Source organism: Gavialis gangeticus, unplaced genomic scaffold, assembly GCF_001723915.1.
Source record: "Gavialis gangeticus isolate Ggan-Ray unplaced genomic scaffold, GavGan_comp1, whole genome shotgun sequence".
Taxonomy (NCBI): domain Eukaryota; kingdom Metazoa; phylum Chordata; order Crocodylia; family Gavialidae; genus Gavialis; species Gavialis gangeticus.
The window spans coordinates 18,925,489-18,952,965 of record NW_017729032.1 but is presented as its reverse complement, the minus strand read 5'-3'; the positions used below and the strand labels follow the sequence as shown (position 1 = coordinate 18,952,965).

General features: G+C 40.9%; 1 protein-coding gene across 5 annotated transcripts in view; it reads right to left on the bottom strand.

Moving 5' to 3' along the window:
* Positions 1 to 4,571: 4,571 nt before the first annotated feature.
* FAT3 (FAT atypical cadherin 3) overlaps positions 4,572 to 27,477 on the bottom strand; it is a 745,318-nt gene continuing 722,412 nt past the window's right edge. Inside the window, exons 23-28 of one of the 5 annotated variants that reach the window (XM_019524814.1) lie at positions 18,197 to 18,350; positions 16,593 to 17,248; positions 13,727 to 13,840; positions 8,476 to 8,535; positions 6,301 to 6,336; positions 4,572 to 5,652 (exon numbers count right to left, since the gene is read on the bottom strand). In XM_019524814.1, the coding sequence (XP_019380359.1) occupies positions 5,033 to 5,652; positions 6,301 to 6,336; positions 8,476 to 8,535; positions 13,727 to 13,840; positions 16,593 to 17,248; positions 18,197 to 18,350 (1,640 nt within the window). In that variant the 3' untranslated portion in view covers positions 4,572 to 5,032. The remainder of the gene's footprint in view (positions 5,653 to 6,300; positions 6,337 to 8,475; positions 8,536 to 13,726; positions 13,841 to 16,592; positions 17,249 to 18,196; positions 18,351 to 27,477) is intronic. The other 4 variants (XM_019524816.1, XM_019524817.1, XM_019524818.1 and 1 more) reach the window with 4 other exon arrangements.

Genomic DNA, 27,477 nt, shown 5'->3' with positions numbered 1-27,477 from the left:
TTTTTTTTTTTTTTTTTTTAGCAAAAAACCCAAACAACCCAACAACAACAAAGAGTGTCTTTAACCATGTGGTTCTGCTGTGGAATATCATTGAGAAGCAAAAAGGCTCAAAGCATTTCTGTGAGAGCTCTCCCACAGCTGAATCTGAAGGGAAATATGATGTCATAGAGCCACCTGCAGGACTATGATTTGTGATACAGGCACAAATCATTTATGATAGTTAAAAGTAGCAGGGATTTTCAAGAAATGTCTGACCCAACTAGGTACCTCGGAAACAAAAACAAAAAAAAATCTTCATACGTTGGACAAGGAAATGCATGTTAGGTGGAACAATTCCTTTATCATGCACTAATGGCCTCCCAGCAGAGCACAGAGGATGTTAGGATTCATCAAACTACAGCAATAATTGAAAACACCCCAATAAAATACAGAGCCATATTGAGGAGAGAGAAGAATTGAATGTTTCTTCCATGCTGTCAATCCTGCATAGGAGTCTCACCTTGAGAACTGCTTTCACATTTGGTCACTTTGTCAAAAAGAAGCAGAAGAAAAATAGGCAACAGAAGTGGTGCTAAGCATTCAGGCGTTTCTGACTGTGGAGAGACTGATTCAACTGGCTCTATTTCACCTGGAGAGAAGATTCGGAGGTTTAGAACATGACGAATGGAGCAGAGGAGGTTAAAGAGGTACTCTGATTTATCCGTCTGTGCCACATGTTAACGGACAGGTTCTTGATGAAATGAAATGGCAATAAAATGTAAAACACAGAAGAAGCGGTGTATGTTTAAGGTTTATGTATTTTATCTGTGAAACTCACTACTGACAAGATGTCACGGAGGCAACAAGTTTGGTCTTTTCTGGTCTGGCAACTGCTGCACTCCCAGCTGTATTACCCCTTGTGACACTTTTGATATGCCCTCGTAAGGAAAATAACTTTAGATATCAGTATCGCAAGGAAACATCCATCTCTTGAAAACTTTCATAACAGAAAAAAGATGGTGGGTCCGTTTAGTAACTAGTTGGGAGCTAATACAGAATCAACTGCAGAATAGTTAAAAATGTACTACAACACATTCAACTGAAGCAAACCCCATGTATACCACAGCCATGCGCTCGAAGAGGATTCGATTCTTGAAAATTCATGTCAGCCTTAAAACTATTGCACATTAGCTAAACTTGCAGCTTTTTATTCTTTTAAACACCGTAAATGTCCCTATCCTTAAATGTTCCTAGTTATTTTAATTTATTCCTTGCAACTGTTTCTCTGCATTGTAAACTTTACCAGTAATGTACAGTCATTCTGCGTAACTGTATCTGTGCCTCAGCCTTTGCTAAACTATTCCATGGTTTGTCAGGAAATCCCTCAATTTCCTTGAAATTTGTGATACAGATTTCTAATATACTTTTTGTGATACCATGGGGGTGATGGGGGAGAAGGAAAGGGGACTGAAACATAGCATGAACACATTCAGAACGTATCACTGTTACAGAAGCATGTCTACTTTGAGGAAACCAACCAAATAACAATCATAAATTCAATGAACAGAAACTATATATGGGCAAGTACTTCATAATACTTGTATGTGCAGTACATCCTGTTGCCTAGAAGCCCACCTCTTTTATTCACGTACCTCTTCATATGGTAACTAATTTTTTTTTCTCATAAAGAATTGTGATCTGATCCAAAAGACCATGTGTTCCCAATCCCTTACTAATATTGGATAGAGGCACCAAGCACGCTGTAAAATGTAGATATCCAGTTTTATTAAAAGTGTTACAAGCTACAATCATTCTTCTGTTTTCCCAGGGGGCAGTATGTGAACAAATATCAATTTATGATAAGAAATGGCCAATGACTAACTTATGACTAAAATTCAATTCAGCCAAGAATATCTCATCATAAAATACAAGCAGTGAAACAACCCAGTTGCACTGTATGATCAAAAGTAGGATGAAGCAGAAATAGGAAAACTGCTAGAGCATCCCCAAGCCCATAATGACCTACTTACTCAATAGAGCTTCAGAATGACAGATTCTGCTGTAGAAGGAAGTAGCTAGGACAATGGAAACTGCAGACATGCTATTCATTGTAGAATATAGAGACACACAAATGCTATAAAACTGCTTGCAATGATGGCGAAACAATATTTTCACAGCACTGGGCAAAGGGCATCTGTGTATTCTCACTGCAATGAGTGAAAATCACAGATCCCCAGATTGCATTTAAACTGCTCAGGCTAATAAATACCTGAGGACTTCTACTCCAACCAGCCTGATTGTGTGGTGTTTTACTGTCTTACAATATTCTACTGCAGCATACTCCGCTCTGTATCTCTGGAAGTTTGGAAGAGTGAAAACCCCAGGCATTAAGCAAAGAACACAGAGCTAGTTCTCAGCTACTATAAATCAACACAGCTCCAAATGAATATGTTAATTTACATAACCTAAGGCTTACACCACAGACTCTAGGGATGGATGTTCTCCAGTTGCAGCTGACCTACTAACTTAAGACAGTGACAGAATGCTGTATGCAAATTAATTACAACCAGTTTCATGGGAACGCCATAGCATGCTTACTGCCATTAAAATCTGTTGCCAATGCACAGAAGGTAAAAATAACATCAGCACAATGTGGTAGTTGGGGCTTAGGCCTATCCTCAAATGCACGTTCACATTCCATATGCAAGTTCAATAGGAGATGCATGCATGTACGACAGGGCAGAGCCTAGCTGTTAGCATGTCTAACTTTGCAATATTTGGAAATTTTCACTATTTAAGGCCCTGAAATTAAGTTTTAGGACTGATAGATTGGTGTAAAATATGCACAGTATATATATGTGTCTCTCTATGTACACAAGCTAGAAATAAATTCTATCAATAGTTGGCCATCTGTCCATAAATACTTATCTACAGTTTCACTCATATATATGAAACTATAGGTAAGTATTTGTGGACAGATGACCAGTAACTTATTTTTGACATGTTGAAGAGAATGCTGTGGATACTGTGTATCTGGACTTCAGCAAGGCTTTTGGCAAGGTCCTGCACAACCTTCTCATTAACAAATTGGAAAACTGTGGGCTGGATAAAAGTCTATAAGGTGGATAGATAACTGGCTCACTAGCCATAAGCAAAGGGTAATTATTAATGGGTCTGTGGCAGAATGGCAGGGGGTTTTGAATAGAGTGCTACAGGGCCTGGTGCTGTTCAGCACATTTATTAACAATTTGGATGCTGGCACAGAAAGCTTCTACAGCAAGTTTGAAGATGACATGAAACTGGGAAGGACTGTGAACATGTCGGAGGATGTGAGCGCAATTCAGAAGGATCGCAACAGATTGGAAACTTGGGCTAGAACTAACAGGATGAAATTCAGTGTGGACAAATGCAAAGTGTTGCACCTTGGGAGGAATAATCAAAAAAAGCAAATACAAAATGGGAGACACCTGGGTGGATGGCAGCTCTCTGGAAAAGAACTTGGGAGTCTTGATAAACCACAGACTCAATATGAGTCTGCAGTGTGATGTAGCCACACAAAAGGCCACTGTGATTTTGGGTTGCATCAACAGAAGCATTAGGTACAAGACACAAGAGGTGATAGTACAGCTCTACTTGCCAGTGGTAGATCTCATCTGGAGTACTGCATGTGGTTGTGGGCTCCACATTTTAAAAAGAGAAATTAGAGAGGGTCTAGAGGTGGGCAACAAAGATGATCAAGGGCTTGAAAGGCAAGACACGTGAGGAAGGGCTGAAGGAGCTAGACATCTTGAGCTTGCGGAAAAGATGTTTAAGAGGGGACATGATAGCACTCTTCAAATACTTGAAGGGAAGCCATAAAGAAGAAGGAAAGCACCTTTTCTTTGCTGCTGCAGAGAGAAGGATGTGGAAAATGGCTTGAAGTTGCAGCAAAGTATATTTAGATTCAATAACCAAAAAAAGTCTTCACTATGATAATAGTGAGGCAGTATAATATACTGCCTAGGCAAGTTGTGGACTCTTCATCACTGGAGGTGTTCAAACAGAGGTTAGACAGCCATTGGTTGGGGATGATCTAGGCATAGCTATGCCTACAGCTAAGGCTAAGGACGTCAACTGGGGTTTGATGATTCTCCCGCTAGGAGCAAAGCTGGAGGTTCCTGCCTAGAGGGTCTTGCCCCTCCGTGAAGAGTCAGACCGATTCTCATATTTGGGCTCAGGAAGGAATTTTACCCCATGGTCAGATTGGTATAGACTATGGGGATTTTCTGAGGGTTTGGCTCCCTTTCCAGGACCTCTTGAGCATAATTTGACAACCTTTCATAGAAGCAGGACATTGGCTGCTGTGTTTCTCCTGCTTTACCTGTGGTAGGTTAGGGTGTTAGGTCTATCTTGTGTCAGGGATGAGGGCACTCATATGTAGAGTTTAGACTATGGTTTATGTGGGATGGTCTGGATAGGGATGATTTGGCCTCAGAAATGGGGTTGGACTAGAGGACCTCTGCAGATCCCTTCCAGTCCCACTTTTCTATGACTTCTATGACTTTTAAATGCTATTTTAACAGCATCAGAAGTGTTTCTGTTTAGGTCTATGCTGTGTCAGGGTAGAAAGAAGCCTAAATTATCAATTTCTCCTATTCTTCACCTGACACAAAATGTCATGCAGCAATACCTGTTGGAAACATCCTTACCTGTTCACTAATACTATGGGGAGATTATAACACCGTAACACTTTTAATAATACAATACTACACAAAACTGGGGGAGAAAGGGGAAAGATAACATAAACATGAAATTGTGACCCCTCACTCAAACTCTGTATATGCTGGATAATAAATAGAAGGTACATACTCTCTGGATTGTCAGTAACAATTTTGTGGCATAACTTTTAACACACTTGGTCTCTTTGTATCTGCACATACAGTATCATTTCTGAACAAGTTAATAGTAAGTTATACTGCCTTTCTGCCTTGCCCAATATATATAGATACATCTTTAGCAAAATTCTTCTCAATATTTATACTGTTAATTGGACCAAATGACAAAAAAGTCTCTTTTACACTTGTGTCTGCTGCTGAGTCTCCACAAATGGAATGTGAATATTGTCCAGGTTGAGTTCCTCCACGCTTTCATAGTCACTCATGGCCACTTCAGAATCATCAAAGCCACAGCTGGCTGAGACATCGGATGAGGAGGCATCCAGAGAGTTTTGCAATGATAAGGGCATCTTACCTGCACTAATGTTTTCTGCTTTCTGACCTGGGACCACAGCAAAAGTACTAAATTCATTCCCAGTCTGAGACCCAGAAGTGTCTGTCTCATTGGGGTACTGATGAGGAGGGAGGTATTGGCTAGGATGGAACTGCGGCCGTCGCCTGCAATCTGGGCTGAGTGTACTGGCCATTGAAACTGGCTGCGATGGTGGAAGGGCTTCATATTGGTCTGGATAATCCTCAGGGAGAGGGGGCGGTAACTGGTCCTGACTTAAAAACTCCTCTTCGTGAGGAGGCGGGTAGTCGCTGTCAATATCATAGCCGCCAAGGTAGTAATCTGTCTCCAGCTCTCTTGTGCTGCCGTGATGAACTGAGCCTCCATCCGTGGTTTCGTAATTGGGCACTTCCTCAATGTCAGATAAGCGAGTATTTGGCATCCAATCAGAGGTGTCCCAATGATAAGCTGGAACAGGAAACAAACCCACAATGACTCCCTGAGTATAACTTTCTAAGAAAACCAAAAATCTATTGCATGCTCCTTTGTGATTAAAGAGCAAACTCTTATAGTCACAACAAATGTACACTGCAGATGTAATGCAATCAGCATGCGTTATAGCTCATTAACACTGGTCAGCCATGCTCTGACCAGAGGGAGGAGAAACAACATCATGTCACGATGCCAACAAAAACATTCAAAGAACAAAACATGACCAGTGTAAGGCATTTCATATTGAAGGATGCTAGTGAGTTATATGAGAAATTATGAGTCTAAGAAACAAAATGCTATACATTTGCAAATTAATATTTTCCACCGGGATTAAAATATACATCCAGCATGCTCACAAGATCCCACCTAATGCCCCCACCTGTCCTTTCAAAAAAGCAAGTATAAAGACACAAAAAGTGAATGACTGAGAGACTGAAAACTTCAGCTGGTCCCTGAAATAAGAACTGGATGGCAAAACTCAGTGCACCACTCATGCAGAACTTGGACGCAACAACATTTGTAAGTGAGAAGACAGATGAAGCATGTCAACAACAAGGAAACCAAACCAGTGCCCTCCCCTCCCTGGAAGAGTCCAACAGGCAAAAAGTGTCTCAGAAAAGTCACCTCTGTTGTAGTTCTGTCCTTGATCCATAACAGACACTGTCAGATACAAAGTGGAAAGTAAAAACTGGTAATTCAAAGCTTGTTACCAGGACAGGATTACATGTGAAAATATAAAACTCTTATGGCATGCATACTTCCAAAATTCAGCTGGTTCTATGCTGTTTAAGCAGCATTTTTAATTGTTCTATATTTTAATGTGCAAGATAAACTGGACCAGTCAAATATAGGCATAAGTGGATAAATTACAGTGTCATTTGTATCAGTAAGTCATATTCCTCTTCTCTCATCATCATAATTATTTGCCATTCTTGAATAGATATGAAATGAAACCAGAGCTGGAATTCTTAGTACAAAGAGCTGTGAGGTTTAAAACTACTAAGTCCATTTTTCTCATTCACTTTGAAACAGAAATATACAAATCTGCCATTCTCAGGGCTGCTTCAAACAAATCAGATACCACAACGATGGGCCTAGCATAAGGACTTTAATAGATCCGAGTACAAATCTATTTAATGCAACTGTCAGCTAAGAAACTGAAGGATCTGTGCCCCACCACTCCATCCCCAAGGGCTGCAAACTGCTCTGCCGTGCAAGCTGCTGGGGAGAAAGGCATTTCAGTGTGGGGAGGTTTTGTGTTAAACAGAGGAAGAGAACAAGTTGCTATGTTATCTGAAAGAAACTTTTTAATTCAACCACGAGGTGCTGGGCTACATGCAGGAAACTATGGGGCAACACTTCTGGATTGCGTTATTGCAGAATGGCAGACTATATCATCATAATGGTTGTTTAATGGCCTTAACATCTGTAAATTTATGTTACCCAGCCAGGACTGAGATAAATGGGGTGGGAGACCTTTCAGACTATTTATTGTCACTTATTACTGCACAGAACTGTCACTCAGCACCAAGCACAATGTACAGTTTACATGGTGATGGAACCCGATCAGTTAATAGCATGGTAGCCAAAAACGGGTCTCTGATGTGTGCCTGGGGAGGGTGAAAGGGGCTTGCAGGTTGCGAGGACCCTGAACATTCAAATATTGTGCACACTCTTTTTGTAACCAGCATTATGCTATCAATCCAGCTGTCTTCAGTCAGTCCAAAGACATGGTACCTAGGTCAGGGTACTTTAGGAGCTGTATATTTTCACTCTCTGGTAGAACCTCACTAATTTGCTGACTTGCATAACCCATATGTCCCACTGACTTGTAGGACAGGCCTGAGGTCTTAAGCGTCTGTCCAAGGTGGCTGGGGTGCCATGCTGGTGGTTTTCCCTTTTTCCTTTTTTGCAGAGTGAAGTTTATTTGATGAGCTAACACTGGTTACTTAATGCTTTATTTTGTTTATATTTATTGTTTTTAGTTTTTAAATGATACTGCATAATGAGACAACTGTGAAAGGTATGTCCTTACAACTCAGGAAATAAGCAAGCAAAAGTATTAGTACATCCCAGTGCCACTAGCAATTAAGATGAAATGAACTGCCCTGAAAATACAGTAACAATACCTCTGTCTTGACAGGCTGGGTAACTGAGGCATGAGGAGATGAAGTGAAATGCCCAAAATCATCCAGGGGACAGTGGCAGAGCTGAGATTACAGCTCAGGTATCCCAAGTCAAATCCAGTGCTCCATTCACATTAATGCCAAAGGGCGATTGTAGGCCTTACCCTGACTGACTGGCACACAATACTGTTGTCATAACGCTTGTGATTTACTGAATAACACACAGTGGCACAGTGTTATTTTAGGACAAACTAGCCATGTCTTTACCAATCTACAGTCCCCAGTTCCTGCCTCTATGCAATCAGGGGTAGAACAGTTCCCATACATACTCCCCATTATCTCACCTTCTTCATGTAGGCTCGATGCAGCTATTTGGCTACATTATGAACTTGATCCTTCTTTCATTCAAGCCAATGAAAAAAATATCCTACTGACTTGAATAGAGCAGAATCAATCCCTATGTACCTTTCCTTGGGCTGTATGTCACCTGGTGTAGGCCAAATACATCACTCTAGCTCTTATTTTCTCGTGTTTGTCTGTGAGCTTGTTAATTTAGAAATCTAAATTACTTGCAGTGGGTTTGCTGGTCAGTGTAAATTAGTGAGGTTCTACGGTAAGGTTTCACAAAGAAAAAAGGAAGCAGTGGCAGAATAATAAAGAAAAAAATAAATACCTTCATTTTCTATAGTGTCAACTACATTGTTGACAAGCTGTATGACAGTCACTATGGAAGCTTGCAGGGGAGGGAGAGCAGAAAATAAAGGGAGGGGAAGGACAGCTTTAGGTTAGTATTTAAAACACACATTTTATGTTACCACAATAAATTCTTTTAAACAGACAGAATTGACATTAAAAAAAAAAGCTGCCAACTCATTTATGAATTATGTAGTGGTTCACAGGACATTTCATTCCAGATAATCCTCTATGGATTTTTAGAATGGATTGGCAAACGGTGATAAATTCCAAACCACAACTTCCAAAAAGGCATATGCAATGATGGATATCAGCTCATAAATTCAAAGGGGACTGTCCAACTGATTCAATTAACTGAAGCAGTATCTTGTCTACCTGACACTAATCTCTAATTAATTCTTACTTAAACGCCTCCAGAGGCAGTGCTGCATGTTCCAAGGGATCATTATCTTTTAGGCAATTGCGCTGATCTGAAAGGGTGTTAAGGCTTCATCTTAATCTATTTTCTAAAAGGAGTGTTTTACTTATTTACTGTATACACTATTCAGGATAGCACCTTAGGGACATTCAGCAATGTTTCTATAATTAAAAGGACACAGTCTAGTGGTTTCAGCCCAAATTTTGACCTCAGTTAAACAAAATGCTTTTGCAAATCTCTGGTGGGTTCTAAACAAACACTTGTGCCAAAAGACACATTTTCCAGTAAGTAACTGGTCTGGATTCTGGTTGGTAAAGGACTAAAGGGTACTGCAGAGATGGTTCGGATGTAGGGATGAGCTGACTCCAGAATATTCTGCGTTTCAGAGTAGCACCGTTAAGATGCTTATCTGAACTTCAGGAAAATAGCACTTGATATCATCTGAGAACAAGCCGTTGTAAAAGGTCAGATCACATGGATTAATATCCCACATTTCCCCACACTGAGGAGCTACAACCATGGAGTTGAGGCCTGATCCAAAGCCCACAGAAAAGAATGGGAGGGTTCCTACAACCTACAATGGGTGCTGGATGAGGCCCTTCATGTGTGAGTGGTCTTTTCCATCCTGAATGACTATGACTCAACTTAATGCTTATGTAAAAATGGAGAAAATGGGCTTGTTACTGAGCCAAAAATAGTCTCTATTATCAAGGTGTTTGAGTCCTTTCATTTTTGATTATGGATAGGCAGTAAATAGAGGAAACAGAATAATAGCAACAATAAAATATATGCTAACCTTTTTGAGGCTGCCATTAAATTTGGAGCAAAGGACCAGGGGTATATCATGTTAACCAAGGCAACATCCACAACCCTGGCAGTAGGCATTTAAGGTTAACCAAATAAACACATATCTGCAAGCTGTGTTGATATTACTGATACCATCATGGATGCAGCCCCATCCTGGCTAATGCATCATGGATTACAGAGAGTAGAGGACTTGTTAGACATTATTTAATCCTCTGTTTCCCCAGAAATAGAGAGTTGTCTTTCCAGAGCAGCACTTCAGTGCATTCTTCCATGTGACCAACAGGATTAAAGTAAACCTGTTAAAAAAATCTCAGCTTCCCCCTTGCACAGTTGACCAGCACAAGATTTGGACCACAGAAGCTGAAGACAGAATAAAGGCTTCTGTACTCTATTGCTAATGAAAACAGGCAAAACCTGAAGAAAGACTCATGTTCATACCAGGCACCCATGAGCCACACATAACTGGTAAGTGAAAAACAACGCCCTAAAAATCAGGGGCAGCCATGCATCCTCTTGGCAGACAGTGAGTCTGGGGACCTGAGTCAAGTTCTGAGAATGGTCAAGAGAGGCAACTCTGTTGGCTTGCAAAGGCTATGCTTTCAGCTTCTTCACATTGCTCTGGAGGGAACCATCTCCCCCCTCCTTACTCAGGGTGTATCATATCCAAGAACAGCTCTAGCTTTTTGGAAGCAACTGAGGGCCTTGGAGAACCTGCTGTCAGGGGCCATTCCATTTAAGTTTCCCTCAGCCCACCCATTCTTATTATTTGCATAGGAAATTGTAACTTGCCTTTAAAGTCAGCTCAAAGCTATTTTGCTGAAAGCAGGCAGCTTCTTCCCTTTCAGGTTAATAAGAAATCTTAAGACATTGCATCTTGTGTTGATGATAAAAATTAACACTAATAGTTCTGAGCAGGGCACATTGGGATGAACAATTTTAACACATCAGAAATTACTAAGATAGACATGAGAAAAAAAATCGACTTGTTTAAAACAATTCAAAGGAAACATAAGAGTGGTGAGAAAAACCCACCAAGGCAATGGAAGGCCCAGAGAAGGTTCCTAATGATGAATGGCTGAGTGAACGGCTACTGCCGACACGTGTAGTAGTGCTTCTGTTGTGAAAAAGCAGGAAAGACTTGTGTTTGGAATAGTATTTTTGCAGGGGTTCTTCAAAGCTCTAGCAAGACAAGCTTGCTTACTTCATGATGCTGAGTAAGTCTCCTGAGTCACTGCAAAATGAAAAACGCTACCTAGTTTTACTAACAACTGTCACAACATGCTGCTCTCCTCAATAATTACCATCACACAACCTGGGTGTTTTCATTATCCAAACCTAAAAGACGACACTGAGGGCTGCAGGTAACGTCAAGGTCATCCTGCAAAGGAAGAACTATGATGACAGTCACCCTTTTCTCCCTCCTTGACGAATGCTTGCTAAACAGTAGTGTGGGTTCAGGTTGATTCCTTTAGTAGCCTTTGAAACACAGGAGCAGGAGGTGGAGTAGAATGATGAGGTGAAGAGGCATTTGCAGGTTCAAGCAGGTGATGTTCCTTCAACCTAACGTGTGTGTGTGCATGTGCATGAATATGTCCATGTGGATAACAGAGAGGACCACACTCAGCAGCAGGAACACAAGACAGAACACCACATCCGATTTAGTTATACAAGGAAGGTTAAACAGCTTAGGGAAGTGTTTATGAAGGGGATACAGAAAAGGAAGTTCAGATCTCTAGTTAGGAAGTCTGACGTATGGAGGTATGTTTTTGCCCCTAGGTTGCAGGGTGGTTGGTCCTCCTCATGCTTCTGGGCTTCGCTGGTTGCCACATGGTGCTGGAAAGGAATTATTTTCCTCCTCCTGTTGCTACAGGTGTCAGGGTTTTTTCCCTCTTCTTCAGAAGCACTTGACAGGGTGTGTTAATGCTCCTGCTGGGATTAAAACTCCAAGGTGATCAGGAAGAAATTTTACCTCATGGTTACATTGGTATGGATTGTTAGGGAGGGGGGGGGGTTGCTTTTCTCCATTGAGGTCCTCATCCTTGGACCCCTTAGATGTATTTTAATGATCTTTGCAGTGGCAGGACACTGATAGCCCTCATCCCCCTAGTCTTTCTTCAGTTTAGATAAGGTAGATAAGAAACTGCAACCCAAGTACTTGTACAGGGTAGTTTGGATAGGGATGACCTTGCCTTCGGCAGTGGGTTGGGCTAGATGGCCTTCAGATGACTCTTCCTGCCCCATTTTTCTGATTCTAAGATTTGGTATGCCTTTGGCAGTTTATGGCTGTGTTCATTTTTTGGGTCTTTACACTGAAAAAACTCACAAGAGCCAATCCATGCTGACCTGTACTAACAACTGCAGGATAACTCACAAGACTTAATAGTTTTCCTGATTTTCTTTGAGGGCATCAGAGACTTGATGACTTTAGACCTTGAACAAGAAGTCTTATCTTTAAAAGTCATATTTTAATACTGCTTCCACAACAACTGCATGGGTACAAAGAGTGCAATCTTGTTCTCTGTAGGAGTTTTGTCATTGAGTTAAATGGAACCAGGTCCACATACCTGGAAGGCCAGTGTTTGTACTAATTAAAAATTGGTTGGTATGAAAAGTGATTTTGTGTGACAGGGTAATACAAGGAAATAAGCAAACAGTCTAAAGAAATAATAATGAAGAGAAGAATCATTTTTTCCATGAAAAAAATCATTCATGGACTTAGAAATAATGTCTGTGCTGCTTGTCAGAGGAAAAAGGCCACAACTGAATCAAAAAGAACTGTGAGTGCACTTCACTGTAAGTGCTCTTTCTAATATTTAAGAGTACCTTGGGAAGAGCTACACAAGATGGCTGGGGAATGAATGTCCAGACAGTTCATTAACGAGCTCTTGAAGATTCTGTGTGCAGTTTCTTTGTGATAATCTCGCTGGTGGATATGAATAAGACATCCACAACATCCATCACTGCTGCTAGGCAGGAGCATCTTGCCTTTTCTCAGACCACTGCTAGTTTGATCTGCCCTTGTAGGTCTCACTTAGCTCATATATTATTCTGTCCATGTCAAATAAAAATATTATGATCTAGGGTATGTAGGCAAGCAAAAAACTTTCTTGGAGGGGAGGTTTAAGAGAGTGTTATCATTCATCTAGCTGAGATTAGTAGCTTAGACCAAGTCATCAGAAGTTGCTCACTGCTGCGTACGGAAAGGTAATGGGGCTTGGGGGACTTGAATGAGACTTTGAATAAAACCCCCACCAAGTTTTTCTTTGAACTGACTCATGAAAAATGAAAAGTCCTGCTCCAAGAAGGAAAAACACTGCTTCTGTAGTCATCAAAATCCTATATCCAAGTTTATTACTGTGGTATTTTGGGGAAGTTGCCCTGCCTGGGTCCCAAAATCTTGAAGATTCTTGTAAAGGTGGGTCTTTGGTACAACAGCTTGGAGCACAGAGAGAGGATTTCTATTCCTGGTCCCCAATTCTCTGCTCAGACTTTAATGGATCATCTACCATCCTGCCTCTGTAGGTGGACTTTGGATAAATTCCCAAGATGCTTACCACATTCCTTGGTAAGGCTCCCCTCAAATGTAAAATACTCCCTATTTTTATGATGCTTTATTTAAGAACAAATTAAATAAATACACATTTACAGGGGTAGAACGCCGTTTTTAAATTTGAATGTGAGAAATATTACATTTACAAGAAATATTTCAATTTAGCACGCGAGTCATAATCAAAGAAATATGGTAGATATTAGGAAGAACTTTTGTTTATGAGGGCAAGCATCAGAACAGACTGACATCATTGGAAGGTGAGTACAGGTTAGCCAAACATTTTCTTGGATGGTTTATACAGGGATGATCCTACACCGAGCATGGGATTGGGCTATGTGAACTCCCGAGAGCCATTCCCTATTTATCTATGGTTCTATGAAGGAATAGTTAAAAAAGTCAGCAACTTCCCCAACACTCACTTGTTCCCAGTATTGTAAAGCTATAATCATTTCTTACCATTATCATCGCCCGAATCTGACTGGAAGGAGCTGAGAGACTGAACTTCAGAGTTGCTGCCTTTATTACTTCCTGCAAAACAGGTCACTTCTTCAGCTTCATCAATCCCTTTACCTTCATTGATAGCAAAAACAAAGCAAAATGGTACTGTGTAGAAATGTGCATTTATACCACCACACTCATTTAAATGTTACAATTAAGTAGGGGTTTTCTTTTGTTTTTTCTGAATAAAATAATTTATTGACCCAGGAAATGACTAAATCCATTGGTCAAGAGGATGGCCAATCAAAATACAAAGATATTGGATGGCTGAAACACTTTACTAGTAGTAAAGAAGTTTTCAAATTGCTGATAACAGCATAAGCCCTGAAGAAGCTACTGTATTGGATTCTGCAGGGTGGCACCTGCACCAAACAAAATTATGATCTACAACTGGTGGTATAAACAGCTCATACAATCCAGTTACACTTATCTCTGCTATTCACCTTCAAGGGGCTGAGTCGCACTAAAGGGAGATTCAAAGCCCATTGAATTTGATGAGAATCTTTTCATTCACATCCTGGGCCTTTTCAGCAGAGCCTAATTGCTCTGCCCCTAGTAAGTAGTAGATTATACCTTGTATTTACACTGCTTTTCATTGAAGGAGCTTCAAGCACTTAACAATTTCTTCTATTTCCTGCACCGTTCTGAAGGACTAAAAAGAGACAACTGGCTTGGTGGGAGACATACTGACTCAGTCCTGTAACCTTCACCAAAAGGTGCACGGTCCAGCCATGTACATATGAGGTTTAAATGACAATTAAGTCAAATTAGCTATGGTTGTTCCAAGGCAAAGCGTTAATTCAAATAATTCACAGGTAATTAATGCAGGGCATTGAGCTTGGTTGTCTGTAAAGTCTGGATTTGGTGTGCCCCAAGATACTCTGGTGCAAATCAAAGCAATTGTCTATTTTTAGCCAAGAATACCTAATTTAACTACACATTATGGTATAAATGCTCGCTCCCTATGCTTAAAGTCACAAAATGATTACATCTTGAGACATATAATTAAACACACAAATATATATATATACTCAATCACTTATTATTTGGGCCACCATAAGAAGTAACATAGAAATGTTGTTATAGGCTTTCATGTCCAGATTCACAGAAGTGTTTGGGCACCTAAATCACTATTGATTTAAAAAAGGTGTTAGGTTTCTATATCCCTTTGTGAATCTGAGTCTGGTATATAAGTATGATAAAACAACCAGTGCAGAATAGAATAAAATAGAAAAGTCTATTTAGATGTGTTCTTCAGTCAACAAAGCTGTATTTAAAGGTAAGAAAGAGACTCCTTTATCCGGGCATGTGATTATCTGCCACAGAAATAGGAAGCCCAGTTTGAACACAACACCTCCACGTTTGAGAATTACAGTTAAATAGATTTAGAAATGTATTCAATGAAACTTCTGACCTCAGCTGCAACCTGTGCTGCACAGAGACATCACAAGGGCTGTAATACAGAGGTAAGCAATACCTGCGTTGGTCCCTTTTTTCTCAATTCATAATTTCCAGAACAGTGAAACTAGTCAGGTGGAATTAAATGTTACAGAATCAGGCGCCTTTATACGGAGGAAGGGGAGTGAGGGGGGGGAGGGGTTATTTAATGTGAACATCTACAGTTTTAAAGAGTATCAGAAAAAAGATTGATATGATTGTTGGGGGGGAGTGGAGCATAGACAGATGTAAAACTGATATCCATCAAAAGATATGGATCCAATACAACTGTTATATTTTCATTATCCTGAAACAATACAAGTGTAGCAAAACTGCTCCACTTTGAACTTGATTTGCTCAGGGTCAAAGTTAAGGTGGTACAGCTAACCTGTATCACTAAAGGCTCATGCAGATGTACCAGATAAATTCTAGCATGCATTGCACCATCCCAGATGGCAGCTCTCCTTCCCCTTTTAAAGTAGTTAAAAGCTTGTCCCTATCCTAAGATGAACAATAGACATGATCACAAAAACACCTCTAAGACCCATGCTGTAATGTAAACCCTAATTTGCAAGGAACACAGGGCCCTAATATATAGTTCCCTAAAAATTGGTACTTCCTGCTATGATAGCATGGGTCATGTCCTTATGTCTACAATAAATCATACCAGAATGGAAAATATATCTTGCCGTCAGTGAAAAGGGAAGAAGTGCTGGGAAGTCCAAAAGACTCAACAATAATGGTAACAGATGGTATGAACAGTTTAAAGTTTACTGTTGATGTGAAGGTGACAGGCTGAAAATATGGGTCTAGGAGCAGTTCTGACTTGTTTCACAAATATAAGCAAGAGAAAATATTTACCAATCAATTCACCTGCTTGTAGAAGATCGTTTCTTGCAAAAATCTTTTTAAGTGTGTTGCCCAATATAGTACTAATTTTCTTTTGGGAGGCTGATTGTTCAAGGTACGAGAGAACTTAGATTTCAGAAATGTATATACAATGTCTCCTAAAATGTACCTTTGCCATAGAAACATGCTTGGACAGAATCATGTAACAAGAGCTCTCAAGCCAATCACCCTACTGAGTCTCTCTGGCCCAGTGGTTAGTCATACTATGATGTATTGAAGTACAGCATGTGTATACCCAGACTGATCCTAATTACATTCCATCAGAAATAAACCAAATGTAACAAGTACAAGTGCATTAATCCCATTGCTTTAAACAAGCTTCATTAAGGGTTTTTCATCAACCTTGTAAAACATTAACCTCATAGCACAGGCTGGTTCATTCTGCCAACCTTGAGCTGCACTGATAAGAGCTCTTATTGCATGAGACAGAAAAGAAAGGAAACACTACACATCATGTGCTGTCTACCACACTACTCACTTTCAGTCCCAGCATCCCAGGTACTCTTCCTGATGGAGTCACAATCTGATCGACAGGGAGACACGGCTGGCAGATTGGGAGCCACACTACACACCACCACACCCCGCCTTGCTGTTAATATTCGAGGAGATTCTGGGTGAAAAGTTGTCATCTCCTGATGCTCAACTCCAAGTCCATCAACTATCTTGTCCAAGTTGTTCCGCGAGTCACTCTGGAAGCAAGGCGTGTAGGCCATTGGCCTCACAGGAACTTGAGGCGGCCCAACCTCCTGGTAGATATTCCTACTGTCCCCACTGTTCCTTATGTTTTTGAACTGGATCCCATTGCTCTTGTTGAGCAGGGCAGCAGTAGCTGGGTCCTGCACCAGGGTGATGTTGTTACGTGAATAGTTTTTCCTGAATACTTTCTTGCGGAAAACTATAAACAAGACGATCAACACAAAGATGACAAAAAGAACCACTGATATTCCTATGAGCTCTTCCTTTCCAACATAGGAGTGTCCGGCTTGGATGTTGGGTACCACAACAGGCCTAAGCCCACAATACTGTCCCACATACCCAGGAGTGCAATTACATAGAAATGAACCAAAAATGTTGACACAGGAGCCACCATTTTCACATTCCTCTCTCTCACATTCATTGATATCTTCTTCACACCTTAAAAGAGCAAGTTGTGGATACAAATAATTAGCAAACAACACAGCCCATGATTAATTACTTAAGTTGTCAAGATAGCAGTTGTGTTTTATACCCTGTCAACTCTTGACAAATGATCATATTATTATCCAGCCACATTATGACATTTAAAACCTTCCAGAAGTAGAAAATAATTCCACTGCTTTTTATGTAAGTGACAAGAAAATATACAGGGAAGATACTTGTTTAATTCTTCTCTTCAGGAAAAAGCTCTGATATAAGAGGACATGTATTATGTTGGTGCAACTATTGATTTTAGTAAGTTACACCCCCCCACCAAAAAAAAAAAAGAAAAAAAGAAAAAAAATGGAACAACTAAGTGTGGAATCAGGGACACAAAATGCAGTGAAAGATGCTTACTTTTCTGCAGGTGTTTTGGATTCTCCTGTAGGATATTAAACCAAATTATACGGACTAATAAGTGTAAAGAGTGGGTAATAATGATTTGATAACATTATGTAGGACTGGCAACAGGATATGTAAATATTAGAGAGGGCAGAAAACTGGAAACTAGAATTTGAAACACAGAAGAAAACTGGTAAGCAAAGAGGTTAACAAAAAACAGAAGAGATGGGTGATAAAAGCAGAAAACTGAGAGGCTGATTATAGGGGTTTGTTTCCACAGCATTAACGTAGGCTCCTAAGTCAGTGGGGGGGCAGGGACTTGCTAATCAGGGTGACCCGATTTTCAAAAACATCACCTTCCACTTGCTTTATGGGATACCCATTTTTAAAACCTTGACCTTGCAGGTTTCTTGGGTGTGTTAACCAGGGCTTTGAGTAAGCCACCTGCATTGGTCATATGGTTTTACGTACCACTGGCTTGGAGTACCATATATCCTGTACAGAAAGCCCTATTATTAAGATAATTCAGACCCTACATTCACACTCTGGAATAAGCTCACTTACGTTACTCCTGTTAGCCCACTTTTGCAGTTGCAAATGAAGGCATTGCCTATGGGATCACATGACCCTCCATTTCGACATGGATTTGGAAAACAGGCTGTAATTTCCGATTCACAGTTTCTTCCCGTGTATTGAGAGAGGCAACTGCATTGATAACCTGGGGAAACAAAAAAAAGAATCAGAAGCCTACAAATACATGATGCATTATTGAGTCTAATTATATCATTAGTTCACTCGGGTATTAATCTGAGTCAAGGAGGTACATGGGAATTCTAGCATGTGCATGCATCCGGCACTCCCACCTTTGCAGAAGTTTACATCCTTGTGGTGCTTGGACCATGTAAGACACTGACCTCTGAGCTAATGGGACTCAAGAAGCAATGGCACATGTTTTCTGGCTTTGATCATAAGAAGATGACCTCCTCATAGGTAAAAATTTATCCTTAGCCACCAGAAATAAACAACTGTTATTTTTAGGTTTTTAAAAAGATGACATCTTCATTCACTGAAACATTTCAAACTTCTGGAAAAGAAAGACCATGCACATGGACTGCAGTAGTGGTCTGCATTTCACCTCAGGGTTTCTGCACAGAATAAAGAAACATTTATAGAGCTTTAGAAACAGTTTTCAAATCTGCCACTCCCAAGGATGGCAACACGGATCAAAAAGCCAGTTACAGAAAGGTAAAGTTGATAATGATACTGAATGTGTCTATAGTAAGTGTCATCTACAGAGCTGTGCATGCTTTGGCAACAAAGACTGAAACAAGTAATCCCTGAGGGAAGTGGGAAAGCATTATGACACTCAGTGCTCATGGCAGAACTGGGGCAGCATGTAATTAAGAAACAGATGAATTAGACACTGGTATAAACCAGTACAAGTACACTGCAGGGGAGTGGAGCAGAGTGCAGTAGTATGGGAGTGAGATCAGAGTCCTGATCCCAAGTTTCTTGCACTGTCTTATACTGAAAAGCTGTGGCTGAATCAGAACCACAACTCAAGAGTTTCTGAAGCCTGTCATAATCCCCTGCTCCATCTGCCAGGTCACACTCCTTCCATTCAATCCTATTACTGCTCTCTCCTATTGTTGTTACACTCCATGATGCCGTTAATAATTCAGAAACATTTTGATTAATCAGGTCACCCAGCAGTCTACTGGCTGTGCTTTATTTTACACTGTGAACTAGGCCTTCAAATTTGGGTCCCTTTTTTCTCAGATGGGTAGGGGTAAGAGGTGTTGTAAGGTCAGCAACTTTAGATCTGATGGTGAAAAGGATTCTTTAACTAGAGAAATTAAAAAAGAAAAGCCTTGGCACACCTGGAAATCTCTTTGGCTGAAGTTTTCCAGCTAGGACGTAGCAGATCTGGGTGCCTGAAAGAAGCAAGTGTGAAAATCCCCAGCCAGGTTTCAAATGTAGCTGTTGTGTCAGCATTTCAGAATAAACCAAATGGGCTAGAAATGATTAAATAGCAGTTTAAGGTGCCTTTATGGATTTAATACTGGGTTAAAACTGAACCAATTTAGGACCAAGTTGGACAAAAAAATACGGATATAATCAAACTAGCCTTCCTACTATCATCTTATATTGCTTGATTTCTGAATTATGAGATAGGTATCATGAGGGGTAAACAACTGGCATGATATGGACGGTGCTGGTGGCGGACTTGAGACAAACTCAGTTCAGTATGGATGGGGTGGATGTGTTGAAGCATGTGTTGAATGAGCTCATTTCACTCCGTTCAATCACTGTCCTAGTTCAGTTCACAGATGGGAACAAGGCCTTTGAGAAAATGCTTGGCAGACTGATTTTTAACATAAAGGAGATGAACTAGGTGCTCAGATTAACACAGTGATTGTCAACCTTATAACAAATTTGGAGATAGAAACATTAGAGTTTTCAGGGTACCAGAACTACAAACATAAAAAATACAGTTGTATGCAATTCTTGAAGGCCTTATGTAGCAGACTTATTTGTTCTAACTATCAGTTAAATGGAAATATTTATTTTAAGAACTTACCAAAAATCCAGAGTTGTTAGATGCTGTCCTAGGCCTATTAGAAAACTCTAACTGTTACAAAACAGATTTTTGTTGCCTGTGTTACAGTGACTATACAGCATTGGTAAGGACAGATCCCACTCCCCATACTATGCATACTGCATTCAGACATTCTATGGCCATTAAGAAATGTAGACACAATTGAGGGCCTAAAGGATGCAGAAGTGATAATGATTTATTATATGCTAGAAAATGATTTGATCTGAAAATAGTGTGGAAAGGTCACTACGTGAACACAAGGCTATTTCAGCGTTCCATTGTGTGACTGAACAGTGACATCTATCGTCCAAAAATCTAATACACTTTTATATGAAGGAGTATGATTTTTCTGTATACAAATTAATCAAAATATTCAATTCAAATACAGAATATTTTATCCAGAAAGATATATTATTCCATAATAAATTACCTGCTATGTTTTAAATAAATTCCTAAGCAACTGTAAACAGAAATTGTAACATTAAATAATGTTATTTAATTTGGTTTTTTTAATTTCGTTATCTACGTTGATAATTATTAACCTACAAAGGTTTTTTTTTTTTACAGAAATCTTATTTTCTTTAGACATACTGCATTTCCCTCCCCCACTCCATGCTCACAGAGCTGGGTGGGGAACAGGATCCCCTGCCCTTGCCCCTGCCTCTGCCAGCAGGGAGCTCCCAGAGCCTGCTCCACAGTCATGAATGAGGTATGGCCTGGGAGACCCTTATCTCCTGGCCTGAGACTCATCATTATGGGATTCAGGCTGGCACATAAGGGTCTCCCCGCCCCACTCCCCAGTCACGATCTGGGAGCAGGGCGCTTGGAGCTTCCTGCTTCCAGGGCAGGGGGACATAGTCGTCATCTGGGCTCCTGCAGCAGAGCCCATCCTGGCAGCAGCCAGCTCCCATGGGCAGGGAGCTATCTCCTACCTCCTACCAGATGGCTGACTGGGAGCCAATTTTACTCCCAATCTGTCACCTACCTGAGTGTTTCTCAACCTTTTAAGTAGCAAGTACCCCCTAACTTCTGAAAATTTTAATAAGTACCCCAACATTCAATTTTCCAGGGGATTTTATATTTGCAGACTAATGTGTGCCATATGTTAGAAGAAGGGCTGTGTATATAAGGCCGTGATATGACAGATGTCTGACCTGGTGTGGGTAGGGTTGCCACCTTTTGCACCAGGGGTGCACAACTCAAGCATGTACCTGGGCTAGAGGTGATGCTGGCCAAAGCGAGGAGGGCTGAACACCAAATTATTACTGGGGAATTTAATTTTTTTAATTGCACCAAACTTTTTGCCATAGTTTTGAGGGTGAGAGAGAGAGAGAGGAAAAGAGGGCAAGAGAGAGAGTGTTGGGGTACCCACATATCCCCTGCCTGTGTTTTGCATACCCCCAGGAGTACACGTACCACAGGTTGAGAAACTATGATCTACATGAGTACTATGGCGCCATTACTAATCCTGAGTAAATCTGCTACTTTCATTTGCAGCTGGCAAATTTACTCAGGATTAGGGACGTTTACTGGAAAGTAAGCATGTGCACATGTAGATGCACATGCTTACTTCACAGTAAACTATGCGAATGCGAAGTTAAATGTCTCATGCAGACACACCCAATTATCCATTATTTCTTTGCCATTGTAGTAAGAAAAACAAAATGAAACTGTTCCTTTTCCAAAGACACCCAGTGTTAATGATAGCCACCTTTCTATACTGAAATGAGTACATTTCAAATAATCTAGCAGCTAATAACCAATAATAATCAAATTATATGGTCCAATTTGCAAGGAGGTCAGTGTGTGTGTGGGGGGTGTCATAGATGTTTAACACCTTATAAAACTTAGGCCAGATATCTGGCGATCAAAGTAAGGGTATAAATGCTTAAGATTATGCATCCAGGTGTGAAAATATGGTCTATTTGCATCAGTGTAGCAAGCTATGTATTGTCAACAATCAATAATGTCCTGTTTCAAAAAGGATCAAAGTGAGAAGACAGAAAGCACTGAAAAAAAAGCCTTACTATCAATAATTATATAATATCAGCACTTTCAGGTGTATTTTTTCCTCTTGATTTTGCTTAATGGAATACAATTTAATAGCATGTTTCTCCCTATCAGTAACTACCTTACATGTCTTGGACCTTTCCTTCAGCTGGGGCAGGGTCCAACTTCTGCATGCCCCCAGGCCACAAACATCTGCAAACCACATGCTGCACAGCAGATATCTCCCAGGCCTCCATGCTGCATTGCACCATGCCGTATTAGGGAACACCCTGGCCCCCCAAGTACCCAGAACACAGATTCCCTGGGCCCTGAAGGGTGTTCCCCTACCAGGGGTGGAAGCAGGAAGCAAAAGCTGGTGGTGGGGAGTGCAAGCCCAAAGACCCAAACAGCAGCAGCAGAAAGATGGCAGGGGAGGCAGTGGAGGGAACAGTTCCCGGACCAGTAGGCTGGGGAAACACAAGCTAAGCCCTCATAGGCTTCATACAAGCTGGACAGCCCTCAGATGGATATGGGTATGCTGCTCACTAGCACCAGCTGATAATAACTCTGTCAACTTCAATCCTGCCATCTATGAACTTCACTTCTTCCTTTTGACTTTGGTACCTTCCTTTCTTCCATTGTTTGCAACAAAAGATAAAAGGACTCTCAAGCCAGTGCTTTGGTGCTCTCACAAAAAAGGGAGCTGTAGTAAGTGATTGCAGTTATGGTATTTTCCATCTACACCTACATTTGCTTGGCGCCCCCTGAGCCAAATGAGGTGTGAGCAGGGTACCATGTCATTGTAGCAGATGGGATGACTATGCAGGTAACTGTGGCGTGAGTATGTCATGTTGGTAGAAGTCCCAGTCTGAACATCTGAATTACTGTCTATCTGCAGGCTTACTACATTATTAAAGAGGATGTTCCAGACTGTTGCCAATTCTTTTTAACACATATATGCTCCTGCTTCCATCTGTTATGCACAGTACGAGTTGGCCTTCTTTTCCAACATGTATTTGATTTTACAGTGGTTCCCAGGATGTAGTTTCCATGCTGTGCAATTAGACCTGACAAATTCAGATTCAGATGTCCAGAAACCGGCTTTCCCTTAATCCAGCACAAATCCAGTTGTTTGGAGAGCTGAGCAATATACTGAGGCAGTGTAATGGAAAGGGAGCTCTCCCTGTTTTGCATTTTGATGTATTCCTATAGACTCCAGGCTGCTTTTGAGGCCAGAGTTATCTTCCTCCAAACATGTCCCACACACCTCAATATTGTTTTATCTTCTTTTAAAATAAGCAGTGACATGTCATAATTCAAGCGGTTACTAAAATGGATTTCCATATATTTCAAACAAGAACTTTGGAACCAATTCATTTCTATGGATTTATAGTCAGGATCTTTTACCTGATCTGAAACCAGAGAATTCAGACTTTGTATCTGGAAAAGCTGATAACCAGTCACTGAAAGCTGAAAAAAATATTAAAATGCCTAATCCATGTAGGAATCAATAGGAGTTAATGACTTTTAGAAGTTAACATTGTTTTTTGTAAAGCATAATGTTTTGTACAGTGCATATGTGTTAAGGGAATACGTCAGTTCATGACCATACTAAAACAGCCTTTTCTTCCTGCTTAACTCAGAGGGATTAAATCATTCACACCTTAATGTTTCCAAAGTGCGCCAAAGATTAAAAGCAGCACAGAAGCATTAATGTAGTTTTTTTCTCATGCTGGATTTTAACGCTGTTTATGTAAAAAAGAAGGGGGTCACAGACTGAGGTGTGGGGGGAGACAAAACAGTAGCTTTCTCTCATCACATTCTGCCCACACTCCTGGAGCAGGTTGATATATCTGTTAAAAATGCTCCACACCAGGCTAGTAACATTGCCTATTCAGACACGCCACTTACTTTAATCAAGGCCAGATGTGTGTAACACTGTTTATATTAAAAGGAAGTAAACTGTACTTATAATTTCAGACCTTACCAGCATAAGGTTTCTGTCTGGGGCTGATAAAAACCTCAGTTTAGTATTCAAGTTTGTAATACTATTTGATTTGATTACAGTAAGGCTGTCTATGTTATTCCTGTGGCTATTGGCTTCCTTTTATTCATCTTGTTACTGCAGCTGATACACTCTCATTTGTTATACATGAATGGTAACACTGTCTATTGTTAAGGGTGTGTGGCACTTCCCATTTTAACACCGTGTTCAGTTTCCTTTTTTAGCAAAATGTACGCTTTTCATGTTAAATTTTTGAACAGAATTTTTAAGCCACATCAGTACAGATGTTTCTGAGAAAGAGGCCAGGGGCCCATTAAAAAAAGAACAAAACAAAACAAAGCTCCAGCAATGTTTTTAAACTGCATCACTACCTTTGCACTCTATTTGTAATTTAGCAGCACAGGTGTGTCAGGGATATGACTTTTTAATTCTATCCATATTTGTGTCAGTGTAACAGCCTTGAACAAGCTTGATACAGACTTCTCAGACTAAAAGATTTTAGCTGCTAAAATCTTAGAAAATCTGTCGTCACAAAAAATGCCCCAGCTTCTCATATGTCCAAGTACAGACAAGACTGCTCATCTATACGGCTAACACACTGCTCCATTCCCTCATAACAGCACTTAGTGCTGACCAGACTGTGCGCATGCCATCCTCACCAGTTAGTACATCAGCTCAAGTGGCAGATATCTGTGTTCTCAACCTAAACAATCCTACTGTTGGATCAAAAGGACATCAAGAGAGTGCCAAAATCTGGAATTTTTATTTTCCTTTTTAAAAAAATCTGGAATATTAACTAACAGAAACCTCAAATAAAATAGCAATGTTCAGATAGGAGAGACAAGTACTGAAAAGTTAATACATGCCAGAATTCACGTTGTTTGCACAAGCCTCAGTTTGGTCACCTTGTAAAATGCGTTACAAAACAGTCTGCAGGCAAGACTTTTCAAGATATCTCTTACTGGACCAACTGCATAGTTGGGAGAGCTATTGGACAAACTTTCAGGCAACGGGTATCTTTCCTGATGCCTGAAAGCTTGCCCAGTGGATCTCTCAACTATACAGCTGGTCCATTAAAACCTATTATAAAAAATCCTGGCCTCTAGATATTTGTTGGGATGTCACCCCTAAAACTACATTCTAACCCTGCTAAAACAGTCTGTAAAACAGTCTCACTTGGCGGGAGGTGAAACACTGGAATGGTATTGGCATCTCCATCCTTGGAGGTTTTTAAAGCCTGGCCCAAGAAAGCCCTGGCTGGAATGATCTAGTTAGGGATGGTCCTGCTTTGAGCAGGGGGTTGGACTAGATAACCTCCTGAAGTCCCTTCCAACCCTAATTTTCTATGATTCTATAAAATGAGATCACATATTATATTTTGTACTATATTTTGCTTCAGTCAATGTCCAGAAAAGACATGCTCTGCAGATGAATCAGGCCTATGTAACAAAGGACACTGTTGTTTGTAGGACCCCTGCCTAATTCAGTACAGAAGCTGGAAGAGTAGCAAATGAGAGAGGGAACTACAAGAGGAAAAAGGAACATGATGTAATTGAAGCAGTTAAATGCTGCTGATGGGAATTCTGCTTTACATTTGGCCCTGCTGTAGAGCTGGTGTGATGCTGAGCAAGTCACTTAACCCAAACTTTAAATCAAAGGTGAACAGTAGGGCCAGATTCTCCTCCACTTCCTACGTGCCTAAGTGGATTTAGTTAGGCTATAAACAGACACTGTCTTTAGAACAGGATCAGCTGTACCAAGATGTGTCCTAGCACAGCTGATCTGCTTCATTGGCATGTACAGATGTCACAGAGTCCTTGCTCCTTGGACTTCAGGAGCCTGATCCCACAGGACAATGGCCCCAGGTGCTGCACCCCAATACCAAGTCAGGAAAAACCACTGCAGAGGAGGAGGATCCACCCATCTTTTCAATTACCTGCTTCTCAGGGATTAGAGCAGCATGGAATAGAATTGCACTTAGTCACCTAAGTCCACTTACAGGCTTAATAAGTAGAATACAACCTGACTCTAAATGTGTTCTCGTCCTTTTCTGGAGGCCTAGCCTACCTGGATTTGATCTGCAGAAGTGCTGAGCACCAATAGATATGGCTGAAGTCAATCGGAGCTGTATTGTGAACGTAAATCAAGTTGAAGATGCCTTGAAGTGGACAACCACCATTAGCGGAATCTTCTGACCTAAATCTTTGTTGCGCCTCAGTTCCCCATCCATAACCTGCAATAATACCGCCCCCTCAACTCATGAAGTGTTGTGAAGATAAATGAACTTAACGGTTATAAGCACTAGATACTAATGAAGAGTTCCATAAAAAAGCCTGTACATAAATTTCTAATGCTGTTGTCAGAGCAGGGTTGGATTAGTGCATAGTAAATAAGACCTGGAGGCTCAACGAGTAATGAGGCTAGGATGTAATACTGACTAGCAGCTAATAAAGTGAGTGACATCTATCCTGGGTACTAAATGAGGCAGGGTCCTGTGAAAAAAATAGTCTATGACCATGAATTTCCAGCAGAAAGTTTCCACAGCCTTTTTCAGTGGTCAGGTTTGTACTCGCTGGCCATGTCCAGACAAATGTGGCTGTGTGGTACGGCAGACATGTCTGCAGTGCCACATACTGAATGTTCAGGTGTTCTCTGCACTGCAAGGGAGCAGCATGTTTTTTTTTTTCTTTGATCCTTGGATATCCAGGGGTCAAAAAGCCTGCAGAGAAAAAAGAGGAGCAGCACACAAACACCACTCAAAAGCAGAGCCAGGCCACCCAAAGCCGTGCTGCAGCTGCCAGCCAGGCTCCGCGCATCAGAATTGCTGCTGCTGCAGCCCTGAGAGGGCCCGAGGACCCCAGGTAAGGCTGCTGGAGCCACCCCAGTGCCTGTCCCAGCCTTCCCTATTGCCCCTGGGGTAACTTCCCACACACCAGAGTGTGAATGGCATGCACGTTCCCTGGGGACAAGTAGTGGTAGTGTAAGGTTCACCACTGCTAGTTGTCCCCAGGGAACCAAACACCCATACCATGTGTGGACACAGCCATAATGTTCTGTGAATGTTGCTCTGTGTGTGTAATCTAGGGCCAGGTACAGACATTACACGTTTACTGGTATAAGTGATCAGAAACAGGTCTATACCCGTAACAGACCAGAAGTTCAGCACACAGAATCAGTCTATGCTTGTAATGGAACAGAAGTTCAGCACGCATAGGCTGGTTTAAAAAAGGCAAAACCCAGTCTAAGATTTGC